The sequence below is a fragment of the Aythya marila genome (assembly GCF_965140915.1).
Source record: "Aythya marila genome assembly, chromosome: 19".
In the NCBI taxonomy this organism is placed as follows: Eukaryota; Metazoa; Chordata; class Aves; order Anseriformes; family Anatidae; genus Aythya; species Aythya marila.
The window spans coordinates 2759938-2774119 of NC_139060.1; the positions used below are offsets into that span (position 1 = coordinate 2759938).

The 14182-nt window shown below is 64.1% G+C and overlaps 2 protein-coding genes across 4 annotated transcripts in view; both read left to right on the plus strand.

Annotated features, from left to right (window-relative positions):
• The window catches only part of LOC309885451 (uncharacterized protein), a gene marked incomplete at its 5' end in the record, with an annotated part of 72670 nt that extends 63937 nt beyond the window's left edge, over positions 1-8733 (plus strand). The window contains 27 exons of the mRNA XM_082775363.1: positions 184-237; positions 430-537; positions 607-660; positions 855-962; positions 1622-1675; positions 1805-1858; positions 2035-2088; positions 2475-2528; positions 3055-3162; positions 3303-3356; positions 3473-3526; positions 3751-3804; positions 3970-4023; positions 4130-4183; positions 4355-4408; positions 4894-4947; positions 5774-5827; positions 5911-5964; positions 6134-6187; positions 6271-6288; positions 6450-6503; positions 6639-6701; positions 6954-7119; positions 7484-7590; positions 7705-7785; positions 8026-8214; positions 8410-8733. Coding sequence (XP_082631489.1) covers positions 184-237; positions 430-537; positions 607-660; positions 855-962; positions 1622-1675; positions 1805-1858; positions 2035-2088; positions 2475-2528; positions 3055-3162; positions 3303-3356; positions 3473-3526; positions 3751-3804; positions 3970-4023; positions 4130-4183; positions 4355-4408; positions 4894-4947; positions 5774-5827; positions 5911-5964; positions 6134-6187; positions 6271-6288; positions 6450-6503; positions 6639-6701; positions 6954-7119; positions 7484-7590; positions 7705-7785; positions 8026-8214; positions 8410-8559 — 2016 coding nt within the window. The 3' untranslated portion in view covers positions 8560-8733. The remainder of the gene's footprint in view (positions 1-183; positions 238-429; positions 538-606; positions 661-854; positions 963-1621; positions 1676-1804; positions 1859-2034; positions 2089-2474; positions 2529-3054; positions 3163-3302; positions 3357-3472; positions 3527-3750; positions 3805-3969; positions 4024-4129; positions 4184-4354; positions 4409-4893; positions 4948-5773; positions 5828-5910; positions 5965-6133; positions 6188-6270; positions 6289-6449; positions 6504-6638; positions 6702-6953; positions 7120-7483; positions 7591-7704; positions 7786-8025; positions 8215-8409) is intronic.
• A 1046-nt stretch (positions 8734-9779) lies between these two features.
• Positions 9780-14072, plus strand: SLC31A2 (solute carrier family 31 member 2). 3 transcript variants are annotated; one of them, XM_082775829.1, is made up of 4 exons: positions 9780-9829; positions 12231-12297; positions 12756-12930; positions 13427-14072. In XM_082775829.1, exons 1-4 carry the CDS (start codon positions 9824-9826, stop codon positions 13593-13595), a joined length of 417 nt encoding a protein of 138 aa, XP_082631955.1. In that variant the 5' UTR covers positions 9780-9823; the 3' UTR covers positions 13596-14072. The 3 variants fall into 3 exon arrangements, with proteins under 3 accessions (XP_082631955.1, XP_082631957.1, XP_082631956.1); XM_082775831.1 differs by lacking the exon at positions 9780-9829 and adding an exon at positions 11700-11858; XM_082775830.1 differs by lacking the exon at positions 9780-9829 and adding an exon at positions 12020-12099.
• Positions 14073-14182: the final 110 nt, after the last annotated feature.

Here is a 14182-nt window from a genome sequence, read left to right on the forward strand (position 1 = left end):
CGCCTCGGGGCAACCCTCAGCTAGAGCCCGAGGCTGAGGCTGCGTCCCTGCTAGTGGGGCCAGGGCTTTGTGCGACGTGGGGTGAAGGAAAGTGGGGGGCAGTGGAGACAGGAGAACATCCCCAGCCCTGGAGCTCAGTGGGGATGAGGTGTGCCAGGGTCTGGCCGTGTGCTTCCTCCTCAGGGACCACCGGGACCACCAGGAGCCGAGGGGCAGCCGGGGCCCAAGGGGCAGCAGGTCAGTCAGTTCCCATGGCCCCAGCGTGCTCGTGCCTGGGCGTGGGAGGGGGAACCAGGGCCCTCATGAACCTTTGGCACCCGGTGCAAGGAAAACCGGGGGTGAGGAGGGGGCTGCATGGTGAGAAGGGGTGGGCAGGGCCAGCTGGAGATGGTGGCTGACAATAACCCTGGGGGCCTTCATCCGTTCCAGGGAGAAGCAGGACCCCGCGGAGCTCTGGGCGTCAGAGGTGGCCGTGGGGAGCGAGGGGACGAGGGGCCAGCGGGACCACCGGGGGGGCCCGGGGAGCAGGGCAAGGAGGTGTGTGCCGGGACAGGGCTGGGGCACGGGCGCTGCTTCAGGTGCTGATGGTGCTTCTCCCCCCGGCAGGGCGATGTCGGTGAGGCAGGAGAGCCGGGAGAGCCGGGAGCGCGGGGACACAAGGTGGGGAGCGCGGCTCCTGTGCTGCCACCCGCAGCGTGCTCTGCCCCCGCCTCGTCCCAGTGGGATGGGTGCAGGAAGGGGGAGTCCCTGGGACCTGATGGGTGCCTGGGGGACGTGTCCTCGTGGGGACACTCGTTTAATTGCTTCTCCTTCCTCCTCCTCGCTGTGACGCCGCCATTTCCATCTCGGAGCAGGGGGATGCTGGCCCTCGGGGCCTTCCTGGAGTGCCAGGACCAGGAGCTGCTACGGGGGAAATCGGACACAAAGGCCCCAGAGGGGAGAAGGGCCAGGAAGGTTTGCTGGCAAGTACAGCGAGGGAGTGCTCCAGTGCCGTGGGGCTCCAGCGCTTGCCCCAGCTGGGTGTGGGGTGCTCAGGAACAGGGCTTGCCCCCAGCAGGAGACCTCAGGCACCAGGAGCTACAGAAAACGCTAAGAATTGGCAAATGTTAATTTGGGAGTTTTGTGTCTCATGGGCGTGACACCCAAATTGGGTCCTGGTGGCACAAAAGGGTGTGCGCCGGGCCGGGGCAGGAGCAGCTCCCTGCGTGTGAGCCTCTGGGCAGAAAAACACAGCTTGGTGTGCAGGGTTTCATCTGGCCCTGTGAGATCAGCCCACCTGCACGGGCTTTGCCTTTGCATGACTTTCTCAGAGGTGGATTTCAGTCTCTGAAAGCTTTCGGGACCCCAGAGCCACGAGGAGCCCGAGCTACCCAGAGTTCTGCCCAGTCCCTGCGTGTTGGGAGCACTGGTCCGGCCTCGCGCCTCTTTTTTCTCCAGCCGCTGGTGCCTGTGGGTGCTGCTCTCCCCGTGTGCCCGTAGTGCCAGGGAGGAGCCACCAGTGCCTCTGGGACAGCTTCTTGTCCCCGTGGGGCTGCCGGCCTGAAGGAAGCAGCCGTGTGCCCGTTTCATGCTGCACTCAGCCGAGCTCCTGCCGCTGAGTGTGTCCCCCTCTCTGTCCCAGGGCCAGGTCGGTGTCACCGGCGCTGCAGGGCCTGCAGGAGCCCGAGGGCGGTCGGTAAGTCACCTCGTGTCCCTGTCCCCCTTCAGGATGATTGCTGATGGGGGTGGGGGACACGTTTGTGACCAGGAGCATCGGGCAGGGCTGAAGCTTGTCAGCTCCGGTTTTTTCTTGACCCCCAAACAGGGCGGCACAGGTCTGCGAGGTCCTCCAGGGCCCCAAGGTCTCGAGGGAGCGAAGGTAAGGAGGGCAATGCTCCTGCCCGTCTCATTCTGGGCTCTGCCCAAGCACTGCTTTCCCTGGCTGGTGGGGGACGCTCGGGGGACATGGGTCAGACCCTGGCACCTCGAGCTGAGCTCTCCAAGGCCAGAAGCTTGCCAGGAACAGAGCTGGGAGCGTTTCCCTTTCTTCCCCAGGGAGACCCAGGACCCCGAGGCAGGGATGGCCCCACCGGTGCTGCTGGGTTGGAGGTACTGCTGTCCTGGGCTTGTGGAGCTGGGAGCTCTCCGAGGCTTCACGAGGGTTCTGCCATTTCCAGCACAGGCTGAAGCCAAAGGAGTTGTTGCCCCATAACTGCTGGGGGGGGTCAGAAATGAGGCTCAGAGTCCCAGCAGGGGGACTGTGCCCCCACCCCAAAAACCAGCTTAGCATTTAGGGGTGCTGATGCCTTGTGCAAGGCCCACCCCTGACATCTCAGCACATCGACAACCCTGTGGCACCCAGGTGCCACCAGGCACTGTCACGCACCCCTCGGCTGGCTGAGGGTGGGAGGGGATGCTCCAAATGCCTGCAAAGGGCCCGAGCACGAAGCACGTGGTGGGGCCGGGTTTGTGCTGACCCCCCAACATCACCGCAGGGACCCTCAGGAGATGAAGGAGCGAAGGGAGACCGCGGGCAGCCTGGCCCCACGGTGAGTACCGGCCTGCCTCCGTGCCAAACCCTCCAAAGGTGCAGCGTGGAATGGGAATAAAGGCACCAGCAGGCAGCCCTGGGGAATTTGGGCTGCTTGCTGCTGGGGGCAGGAGCCTGGGGGCACGCGGGGACCCTGCCCTGCCCTGGGTGGCTCTGCAGTCACCCAGGAATGAGTTGTCATCTCCTTGGTTCCTCTACAACCACAGCTCATTAAAGGCATCTTAATAGGGCTATTAAATAAATCATCAAAATTTGCTGTGGCCGCCGTGCATTTAATCCCTGGCTCCCAGAGCCTGCCCGAAGCAGGGCGGGTTCATTTTTGGCTTCCTTTCTTCTGGCTTTCACCAAGCAAACCTGTGGGGCTTGCCAGGGGTTGGGCGGGAGGCAAACGGCGCGGTTACGGCCATGGCCCTGCGGTGCGCAGCGCTGGGGATGCTGCTCTGTGCTGTGCCTTGCCTGCAGCCCTGTCCTCGAGCACTGAGCTGCCCGGGCACGGCTGTGCCCTCAGCACGTGTGTCCTGCAGGGCTCGGTGGGTGCCCGCGGGCAGCCGGGTGGCCCCGGGTTCAAGGGCTACGCCGGGCACCGAGGAGCCAGAGGAGCGGTGGGCGCACCGGGGAAGCCGGGCCGGCAGGTGAGGTGTGGGCTCCGTGGGGACACAGGCATGGGGTGGAAAGGCGGAGGTGGCAGCGGGGTCCCTCGGGGAGCAACAGGAGCCCTGCCCCTGATCCCAGAGCTGATGCTGGTCCCTGCTTTGTCTCCCAATGAACCCAGGGCGCCCTGGGGACACCAGGCAATGCCGGAGCCCCGGGGTCGAGCGGTGCCGAGGTGAGTGGCTGCCCTGCTCCTGCAGCCTGGACCTCACCAGGCTGCCCGAGGAGCTGGGGATTACCTCCCGAATGCCGTCTTTTGGAGCTGGGTTGATTTATTTCATTTTTCCTTAGGGCCTGATGGGTGCAAAAGGGGAGCCGGGCACACCGGGAAAACCAGGGCGCACGGTGAGGGGCTGGGGTGGCCGTGCTGGTGCTTCTCCGGTGCGGGCAGCTGAGCTGGGATTTCCTGGAGATGCAGCAAAACCCACACGGGTGCTCCTGCTCCTGCCAAAACACTGCCCCAAAGAGGCTTCAGCTCAAACCCTGCTCCTGTGCACGGTGTGGGTGAGAGCGGGGTGGGGACATCCCAGCACCCTAACAGGGGGTTGCTTTCTCCTTTGGGATTTTAGGGCTCTCCAGGACAAGTCGGTCCCCAAGGGCAGAAAGGTCGCAAAGGAGAAAAGGTACTGCCAGCAGCGTCCTGCATGGGGGAGGTGCAGAGCGGGGGGGTCCAAGCCATGGTCCCTGGGGAGAAATCAGCACCAGGAGGGACTCCCTTGCTCAGCATCGCCCCAGGCTCAGATGTCCCAGTGCTGGTGACCAAAACGTCTCCTCTCTTCTCTCCCCAGGGCGATGTGGGGCGTGAGGGGCAAGAAGGGGTCCCTGGAGAAGCTGGCAGGAGGGTAAGGGCGTGCTCGTCCTCGCGGAGAGCTGGGCTGATGGGGAGGGGGACGCGGGCGGTGGGGTCGATGAATTTACTGTGCTCTGAGTCTTGTCTCCTGTCCCCAGGGCAAGCGAGGCAAGGCAGGACACCGGCCCCCGAGGGGCCCCCGCGGACACAAGGTACATGGCCAAGGGTGCTTCGGGTGTCTCTGACTCTGGGATCCTTTGGCTGTACCCAAGGGCTGGGCTGATAGAGGGACACCGTGGCACATGGCCAGGCCTCTGTGTCCCCCCCAGTCCCTCCCAGTCCCGTCCTGCCCCAGCAGAGGGTTTCTCGCTTCTGCATTGCAGGGCCACCCAGGTGACGAGGGGCTGGCGGGGCCCCAGGGCCCACAAGGACCCTACGTGAGTACTGGGACCAAGCAGCGAGGTTTGGGGTGCCCCCTGCTCCCCATCTGCACCCTGTGGGTGCCCCCCATGACCAGAGCAGGGGCCTTAAGAAGAGTGGGGCTTCCAGGTGCTGCACAGCTCTCATCCTGCCTTCCCCTCCCAGCTCAGTGTTAGGCAAAAAAAAAAAAAGGCCAAGTTTATTTTCTGACTGTTGGGAGTTGCTTTTTCTCCAGTTAAATGGTAACGATAATAATAAAACAGCTTCGGAAATGGCACCGAAAGGAAAACAAAGGCAGGATGTTCTGCAGCCAGCCAGGGGACCTGATCTGTGTTTATAGCAGGGGTTAGGGAAGGCGAGGAGGGATTGCCAAAAGGGAAAATGAAAGCTGAGGAATGCTTCGAGGTCCCTAAAAACACCCCAAATTCTCGCAGCCCTCGTGGCTCCTGAGTCCCCTCCTCAGCCACAGGCAGGGCCAGCGGTGTCGCTTCGTCTCTTTTAGGGCATCCCGGGGCTGAAGGGCATCAGAGGAGACCCAGGACCGAAAGGACCCAAGGTAGGTGACGTTTATGGGGCTGGGGCCCCGGGCACAGGCTGGCACGAGGCTGGATCCCTGCACCCCCTCCCCGCTCCCCGAAGCCCAGGCCTGCAGCGTCCTTGGTGCAGGCGGCCCTGTCCTCACGCCCCATCCGTCAGCCTCCAGGCCATAAATACGAGCGACAAGCAGGCCCTGGGGGCGGGTGGCTGCTCACAGCCTTCGGGAAGAGAAAGGCAGCGATAAATGAGGCTTTAAATTAATTGCAGGCTGAACCAGCAGTGGCAGAAGCTGCAGGCCAGGGCGTTCGCTGAGGCTGCAAGGGGCTGCCAGGGTGTGCTCGGGGGGGTTTCTTCCCACAGGACTTCAGCACACGCAGATTTTTTTTTTTATTTTCCTTGAGTTTTTCCTCGTATTGAGTTTTTCCAAGCATTTCCTCGAGCCTTCCTAGGACAATATTTTACTCTGGGGTAAAGTACTCCCAGCCTTGCCTTGGCGGCTGAGCAGAGGATGGAAACGCTCCGCTAACAGACCAAAAGGGTTATTGATTTATTTATTTATTATATTTTTTTTTTTCCCCGGAAGTTTCTCAGGTGGCTGGCCCTGGGAATTTCCCATCCCCAGCCACCTGCCCGGCTTGCTGGAGGCCAGGAGCTGTTTGCCCCGGGGAGATGTGGCCAGGCAGACACCCCCTTGCCCCCGGGCAGCACCCCCTGTGCCCACCCCATCAAATACAGCCACAGGAGTGACCAGAGCGGGGTCTCTGGGGCAGGGTCCCCCCCTTGGTGGTGTCCCTGGCCACTTCCACCCCCCTCCTGGCCACCAACTCTCTCCCTCACTCTCCTAGGGCGAGAAGGGCAGCAGGGGTGACCTGGGGCAGCAAGGGGACGAGGGCTTCAAGGTGCGTGGAGGGCTCGTGCCTCTCTCCCCCCCGTGTCACCCCGCTGTGTCCCACCCCGTGTCACTCCCCTCCACGTCTCCTAGGGCAAGCAAGGACCCCACGGCGTCCCCGGGAGGCCGGGACCCAAGGGACTGCAGGTACCCGCGGGGTGGGGGGGGACAGGGCAGGGGTTTGGGGTGGATTCTTCCCCTTTTTGTGCAAAATACACCAGCAAAAAGCAACCTGGGGAAGGGGCTGGTAATAAGGGAGCAGGGCTGGGAGATGCCCCGTCAGGGCTGTGTGTGACATCCCTGTGTCCCTCCGTAGGGTGACGCTGGTCCCCCCGGCCCACGGGGGCTCCCTGGGCTCCCCGGGAAGCCGGTAAGTCCTTCGCCCCCCAGCACATGGGGGTCTGCAGGGCCAGCAGCCTCCCCCTGAGGCACCCCCTTGCTTTTCTCTTCCAGGGCTTGTCGGGACAAAAAGTGAGTGCGGGGGCAGCGGGCACGGGGTGAGCCCTGCTGCGGGGCTGTCCCCTCCTGTCCTCGTCCTGGGGGTGCGGGACAGCCCCGTGCCCACTGTGGGGACGTGAGGCAGCAGCTCAGCACCTCGCCTTTCCTTCCTCTTCCTCCTCATCCTCGGGCAGGGGCTGAAAGGTTCTCCAGGCCAGCCGGGACCCAGGGGCAAGCCGGGACCACCGGTAAGCAAAGCCACCGACGTCCCTCAGGGACCCGAAGTGGTGGCTGGTGCCACGGGGACGGGCAGTGCTGGTGCAGGCGGAGGAGCTGCGAGGGTGGCAGGGGCTTCCCGTGTCACCGCTGTCACTGTCACCCAGGGTCCCGCCGGCCCCCCCGGCCCCAGCGGCCCCGCGCTGACGCTGTCCAAGGAGGAGCTGCGGGTGAGTGGGGCTGCGTGGGGCTGGGGGGCTCCTGGCTCTGGTGGCTGCTGCCTGCTGGGGACAAAGGGACAGTGACAATGCCTCACGTCCCTCTGCACAAAGAGCAGAGCACGCAGATGGGTCAATCCCTCCTGCACCCAGCCAGGCTTGGTCCTTGTTCCCCCACACCACGCCCCCCAGCACTTGGCCGTGCTCCTGGCCAAAATGCCAGGGGGGCCAACGGGAGCTGGGCTCTGTCCCCGTGATTTCCAGCACCTCCTCCACCCCTCCGACCACCTGAACCGCACCGCGGCGCGGGCTCTGCTGGAGGCCCTGAGCCGCGAGCTGAGAGCACTGGTGGAGCACCCCGACGGCACCAAGGACAACCCCGCGGCCACCTGCAAGGAGCTGCTGCTGGCCCACCCCAGCTTGCCCGACGGTACAGGGGACACCCTGCATTGTCCCCCGGCACCGGACAGCCCTTTAGGCCAGGGCCATGGGGCCAGGATTCCCTCTACAACTGCCGTTAGGGGGGATGAGGATGGGGGGATGAGCTCAGCGGGGTTTATGGGCATCCTCAGCTCCTCCATGCAGGATGTCCTCCTGCACCAGGTCCAGCCCCAGGGTTTTGGGGGGCTGTGTGGGTGTCAAGGTGGTCGTGGGCATTGTGTGCAGGGTGCGGGTGGGTGCAAGGAGGGGAAGGCACACAGCACATCCCCAGAGTGTGGGTGTGCAGCTGGGGAAGGGGTGGCAGCCGTGTGCTGCCCTCCCTGTGCCTCCAGCCCCGCTCTGCATCCCCGCAGGGCACTACTACATCGACCCCAACCAGGGCAGCCCCCAGGACGCCCTGCTGGCCTTCTGCAACTTCACGGCGGGGGGCGAGACCTGCATAGCCCCCGTCCACAACCAGGTACGGCCCCACAGGACACCCTCAGCCTGCGTGGGCTGGCACGGCCGGGTCTTCAACCTGGCGGTGCCACCAACCCCTGCTGGGACACCGGGACGTGGTCCCCGATCCCCACAGGTCCCCATCAAGGCCTGGCTGAGCACCTACACCTCCAAGGACACCTTCGAGTGGTTCAGCGCCCTGCCTGGGGGCTTCCTGGTGAGTGTCTGGCTGTATGGACATGAAGCCCTTCCCTGGGGCCCTGCCAGCTCCTGGATGCCTGGGCACAGGGTCCTGCTGCCTGTGCGTGGCAAAAAGCATCACCTTCTCCCTCAGCAAGGAAATTCAGAGCTGTGCCTTTGTAGGGCTGCCTCCTGCCCTATCTTTGGGGCATGGTGGGGGACACGGACCCTGCAAGCAGCCCCCAGCACCCCTCCCTCTCTCTCGTTGCATCTGCAGCTGGAGTACGTGGGCGCCAGCACGGTGCAGCTGCGCTTCCTGAGGCTGCACAGCCGCCTGGCCGCACAGAAGGTCTCCTACTCCTGCAGCCCAGCCCCAGAACGGGGCCAGCCCCAGCCCGAGAAGGAAATCCTCTTCCTGGCGGACTCCCGGGAGCAGAGCTACACAGCCACCCTGCAGGGCTGCCTGGTGAGCAGGGGGCTCGAGGCTGGAAGAAGCACCAGAATCTGTGTGCATTGCGTGCCCAGGGCTCGGAGCAGAGCTCCTGGCTGGGCTTGGTGGGCTGGGATGGGAGAGCATCCCCGGGAAGCTGCCCCGGGCTGGGAGAATGGGGTGGTTTGTGGCAGGGGGACGTGGTCTCAGCGCCGCCCGCCCTCCTTTCAGCTGGACAACGAGTCCTCCATCACCGACACCATCTTCCAGTTCACCACCGAGGAGCTCTCCCTGCTGCCCCTGCGGGACCTGGCCGTGTTTCACAACGGCGATGCCTCGCACCAGTTCGGATTCACAGTGGGACCAGTCTGCTTCAGCTGAGACCGGGGACACGCACGCGGCACCAGAGCCTCCTCCCCATCCCCGACCCGGCCCGGGGGGGATGCGGGTGGAGGTGGTTCTGTAGCTGCAGTGTGCCACGGACTACACTTCCTTCTGAAGTAGAAGAATACTGTTTACAAAAGTCATTGCTCTATAAATTATATATATATTATATATATATGTATGAGAATCGTGTAATCATGACAGCAGGAAAGGAAAAACAAAAGGCAAAAATGCTACCAGGGTGGGAAAAGGGGAGAGCAACGGGCAGCTCTTCGCTGGGGAGAGACATAAATGCTCAGAGCCTCGTCTCCTCGTGCCCCAGCTGTGTTTTGGGGCTGCGGCTCACACAGTGATGGGCACCATAAGGCACGGCAGCAGGGGTTGGAGCCCCGTGGTCCCCGTCCTGCTGCGTGCTCCTGGCCTGGTGCCCCTTTTCTGCTGCTCCTGGCCCTGTCCCTGCTGCTACCTGAGGGCTGCTGCCACGCTTTGCCCACCCAGGGCTGGGCACAGGAGCGCATGGGGGTGTCATGGCAGGGGGAGGTCAAACCCTGCAGCAAAAAGAAGAAATCTCCTGTGCAAGGCAGGGGTAGGAAAGTAGAGCGGGGGCACGCCGGCACCACAGCCCTGGGCAGCCCGGGAGGAGGCTGGATCCGAGCTGGGCTGTGACAGGGTGCTGGGTGCTGGGTGCACCCACCCTGCCTGGAAAACCCCAGCCAGAGCTTCTGGCCAGCTTGGCAATAAATGAAGGAAGAACAAGCAGCTGTGAGCCAAGTCCAGTTTCTCCCCTCCGAGGCAGGGGGGGCGGTCGGTTTGTTTGTTTGCTCAGCAGCTGCGGGTTTGAGGGGGAACTGCACCCACCTCCCACCCCTCACCTCGCTGCTGCCCCAGCCCAGAGGCTTTCCAGCTGCCCACACCCAGCTGGTGGCTGCTGCGGGGAGCTGCGGAGGCAGGATTTTAAGCAGCAGCACGGAGGAGAGGGGAGGCTTTTAGTGTTGTTATCATTATTTCAAGCAGCAAATGCAGCCGGAAAAATGCAGTGCCAGCTCTGCCCGTAAGGAAAAACACACTCGGTGGCACGGCACGGCTGGGTATGGCACGGCTGGGCTCGGCACTACAACTCCCGGGGCGCTCCGCGCTGCGCGTCACGGAGCCGCGCCGGGCTCAGCAGAGCCGGGACGGGACGGGACGGGACGGGACGGGGCTGAACCGGGACGAGAGGGGCTGAACCGGGACGGGACGGGCTCCGCTCTGCTCCGCCACCATGCAGGTGAGGCTGCCGCCGTGCCGAGCCGAGCCGTGCCCAGCCGTGCCGTGCCCGTGCCGAGCGCGCAGTGCGCGGGGGGCAGCCCGGCTGTGCCCGCTTGGCACCCACGGGTGGGGGCAGCCCCCAGCCCTCCCGTCCCGCTGCTGTGCGGGTGGGTGCGGGCACCCCCCGGCCCTGCCACCCCAGCCCTGGGCACGCTGTTCGCCGGCCCCCTTCTTTCCTGGAGACCCCTTTCTTCTCTGGGGACCCCCCTTCTTTTGGGGCCGGGGTCCCCCTGGAGCAGCCTCCTTTAAACCTCTGCTGTCGGATCTCGTTCCCAGGGGCCGTGCAGAGGCTGATTCATTTCCCTTGGCATCTTCCTGCAAAGCCTGTGCCGCGGTTCCTGTTTTTGTCCCGTGATTTGGCCGGGCTTGGGACAGGGACTGCGAGCAGCAGCGGCCCCGGGGAGCCGCCCATGGGGTGCGCTGCCTGCCTGCTCCTCGCACCCCAACGCAGGGTGTCCCAGTGCCGAGGCAGCGCTGAGTTTTTCACAAGAGGAGCCCCAGGGGTGAAGCCCCGACACGGCTGTGCCCTGCACGTGAGGAGCTGCAGCGTGGGGTGGTGCCCAGCCACCCTGCTGGGGTGCGTGAAGCCAGGCAAGGTACAGAGGGGGTGCTGGGTGCTGCCCACACAGCTCCTGGGGGGTCACTGCCAGTAAGGGGGGGCAGGACCAAGCCCCTCGGACCAGAATCCCTGCTGGCATGTCACCCCACAGCGAGGATTTGGGGATTTACCCTCAGCCTTTGACAGCACAGTCAGCGTGGCTGCTGTCTGTGTAGGGGTCATGCTGTGGGGTCCTGTAGGATGGAGCCACAGCATCACAGAAGGGTTTGGAAGGGACCTTAGAGCTCAGAGCCCCTCCAACCTCACCTTAAACGCCTCCAGGATGGGGCACCCCCAGCTTCTCTGGGCAGCCTGGGCCTGGGCCTCACCACCCTCCGAGTGAAGAATTCCTTCCTTGTATCTAATCTAAACCTATCCTTTTAAATGGGGGAGGGGGGCAGGGTGCCATTGGCCCCAGGAGCATCGTTTTGGCCTCCCAGACATACTGGGTACCCGAGGGCATGGGGCAGAAGCTGCCCAGGCTGAGTGCCCTGGGACCAGGAGCAGTGCGGGGACCTTCTGCAAGTCACCCACGTCCCCACAGTAACGTTACCGCCGCCGTGCCCGGCCCTGCAGACTGAGGGTTGAAGCATGCAAAGGAGAAATAGTTTCATTTAAAGGCTAATTATCATAAATCCGTTGCCAAAGGAGGCTTAAAAGCGTAAGCCAATTATACGTCCTAATGTGCTTTGGTAACGAGTGGCCACAGTGTGTAATTAGAGCCTGAGAGCGGCGCGGGCACCGCTCGCCCTGGGCACAGGGAGCACTGGGGGGGACAGACCTGGGCTGGGGGGTCCCAGCTGCTGGGACCCGGGGAGCTCTGCCGAGGGCAGGAGGAAAACCCAGCGCAGGTTTTTGTGGCAAAGGCCCAGGAATTGGCAGCCGTGCCCTCAGCTCCGGGCGGTTTCAGTGGGGAAGAGCTGCGGGCAAGGCTTTCTCCTCCTGTTCCGACGTGGTGAAGCTCTCGGTCGGGTGCTCACCGGTTAAAGGCTCATCAGGGCTGGCCATGCCAGCACCGGGCGGCTTCGCTGCCTGCCTCAAGCCCTCCCCACAAAGCAGTCGTGGTCCTGGGTGGGTCCTGGGCAGCCCCCGGCAGCCGGAACCGCAGCAGCCTCGGGGCTTTGGCTGGAAAAAAAAAGAAAAATCCCGTGGGAGGTGCAGGAAAGCAGAGGGTTCCCGGGCTGGGCTGCAGCCGCCAGCCAGTTTCGCTTTAGGCTCCAGACGGCACCCGCAGCCCCTGTCTGCCTCCTCCTGCTCCTCAAGCCCCGGCAGCGTGCGGGTTGCTGGAGCTTTGGGCCGCCGGCTCCCCACCACAAGGGTTAGCTCAGGATTTCTCTCGCCAGCCCAGACACGGGCTGGAAGGAAAAAGCTGCCCTGCAAGAAGGCAGAGGTACGTGCCGAGCCCGCTCTGCGTGGCTGGGATGTTGAGTTCCTCTTTCCATTTCGGGAACTGGACAAAAACTGCACCGCGTGCCTGCCCGGCACCTCACCGGGGGCTGTGCCGGGCGCAGGAGGGGCAGGGCCACCAGGGACCTGCAGCCTTTGAAGGCTGCAGCTCAAAGCAGCAAAGCTGCAAAGAAGAAAGCGGAGCCGCACACACCTCACCTCTTGCTTTGATTCCGGGAAGGGCTGTGAGCAGGAAGGGGCCTGGGAGGGCTGTGGGGTGCTGGGTGCACAGCCCTGCAGAAGTCACGGGGCCGTGTTTGCCGTGGTGCAGGCGGCTCCGTCACCCCCTAACCCCTGTCCTCGGCCTCTCTTGCAGATGACTTTCTTCTTCTCGGACACGGTGGTGCTGCTGTTTGACTTCTGGAGCGTGCACACCCCCACAGGTAGGCTGCCAGCCCCGTCCGTCTGTCTGTCTGCTGCTGGCCGTGCTCGCCAGCTGGGGAAAGGGGCGCAGGGCACAAAAACCACCCGGGATTTTTGCATTTCTGGCATTTACTTCTAAATAATGCTAGCAGTGATACCTGCTGGTGGGCTGGGAGCTGGAGGAGGGCACGGCCCCCCCACACCCAGCACTTAACAGTGGGGTTTTGCTGCACTCTGTGGGGCTTTGGGGTGGCCCCAGCCCCGCAGGTCCGGTCCTGCGAAGCGACAGATGAACAAACCTTCCTCCTGCGAGCAGCTGGCAAGTTTTTTTTTTTTATCTTTTTCCCCATTGAAAAATATTTGTTCAGCTGAGGGCGAGCTGCTCTTTTCAGGGAAAAAAAAAAAAAAAAAAAAAGGAAAAAAAAAAAAGGAAAAGAAAAACCAGCTGCTGACTTGTCGGGGTCTGCTTCTGGGGCAGGGCTGGCGCTCTCCGTGCTGGTGGTCGCGCTGCTGTCGGTGCTGTACGAGGTGGTGAAGATGGGCAAGGCCAGGGTGCTGCACCGGGCGCTGCTGGCCGTGCCCCCCAGCCTGAGCCACGAGGAGCTGCTGGAGCCTGAGGAGGGGGACGGCGGCCACGGGGCCACGCAGGGCAGGTACGGCCCGGGCAGGGTTGGGCCCTGCCTGGTGCTCGGGGGTGGCTGGGAGGTGGGGACAGGGTGAAGGAAGGGCTGCGAAGGGGCTGCCAGGGGTGATGTGGCCGCAGGAGCCAGCCCTGGGGTGTCCCAGCCCCGTGGGGTACCCAGGGATGTGCCCCCGGTGCTTTCGGCTGCATCCAGTGCCTGCAGCCCCCGGGGTCCTTTTGGGGTGGGGACAGGCGCTGCTCAGCTGGTGCAGGCCCAAACAAGGCTGTCCGGGGTGTTTCCTTCCCAACACGACCCTTTTAAGTCAAAATCTGGGTTTTTCACCTTACCTTTAATCCCAGCCATGCCTGAGGCTGCTCCTAACGCCAGCCTCTCACTGACCCCAGCCCCGTGCCCAGCTCCCTCCCCGTGCCCTACAAACCTCCCACAGGTCAGTCCCGGTGCCCTGGGGGGGGCTGACACCCACATTTTCCCCTCGCTGACGGGGCTTTTGCTTCTCCCACCGCAGGTGGTTCCAGTTCCACGTGGCCCAGACGCTGCTGCACGTGGTGCAGGTGGTGCTGGGCTACGCGCTGATGCTGGCCGTCATGTCCTACAACGCCTGGGTCTTCCTCGGGGTGCTCGCGGGCTCCACTGTCGGCTACTTCGTGGTGTACCCACTGCTCAGGGTGGGCTAGGCGTGGGGACCCCCCCTCGGGACATTGCGGGGTGCTGGGGTGTCACCGCCATGGCTGCTGGCTGCGTCCCCATCCCCGTGCCGTGCAGGACGCGGCGCTACCGGGGGTGGCTCTGGGGCCGTCCCCCGGCTCTCAGGGAGCTTTTGGCCGTGGGATTTGGGGTGCTGACTGCTCAGGGTGGGGGTGCTGAGCCCCCCTCTGCTGGGGGGGGTGCGGTTTTGGCACTGGGATGCTGCGTGTGTGAGCTGGGCAGGTCCCTGGGCCCCCCTCCAGCACTGATCCTGCCCCAAACCCCTCACACTGTGCCTTGGGGGGGGCTGCAGAAGGAGCCGGGTGCTGGGGGGGGGCCCGGCTGCCCCCCACCTCACCCCCGTGCCTCCTGGTTCGCACTTTAGGATGGGAGCTGCTGCCTCCTGCTGCCTGTGGCAATAAAACCAGCGGGGGCCTGGGGCTCCCGGCTTGGTGCGGGGCTGCTGGAGGCGATGCGGGGCCCCGGCACCCCCGGCTCACAGCGGGTTTGGGGGGGCTGCACCTCAGCCCCATCACAGCCCCCCCCCCCGCACACAGCAGTGTCCTGGGGCCGGGCG

Bases quoted from the DNA above. Each gene is read 5' to 3' on its own strand.
- SLC31A2 (XM_082775829.1), top strand. The intron at 12,298-12,755 runs GTAGGCTGCCAG...CTTCTGGGGCAG, and splicing joins GAGCGTGCACACCCCCACAG to GGCTGGCGCTCTCCGTGCTG. The intron at 12,931-13,426 runs GTACGGCCCGGG...CTCCCACCGCAG, and splicing joins CACGGGGCCACGCAGGGCAG to GTGGTTCCAGTTCCACGTGG.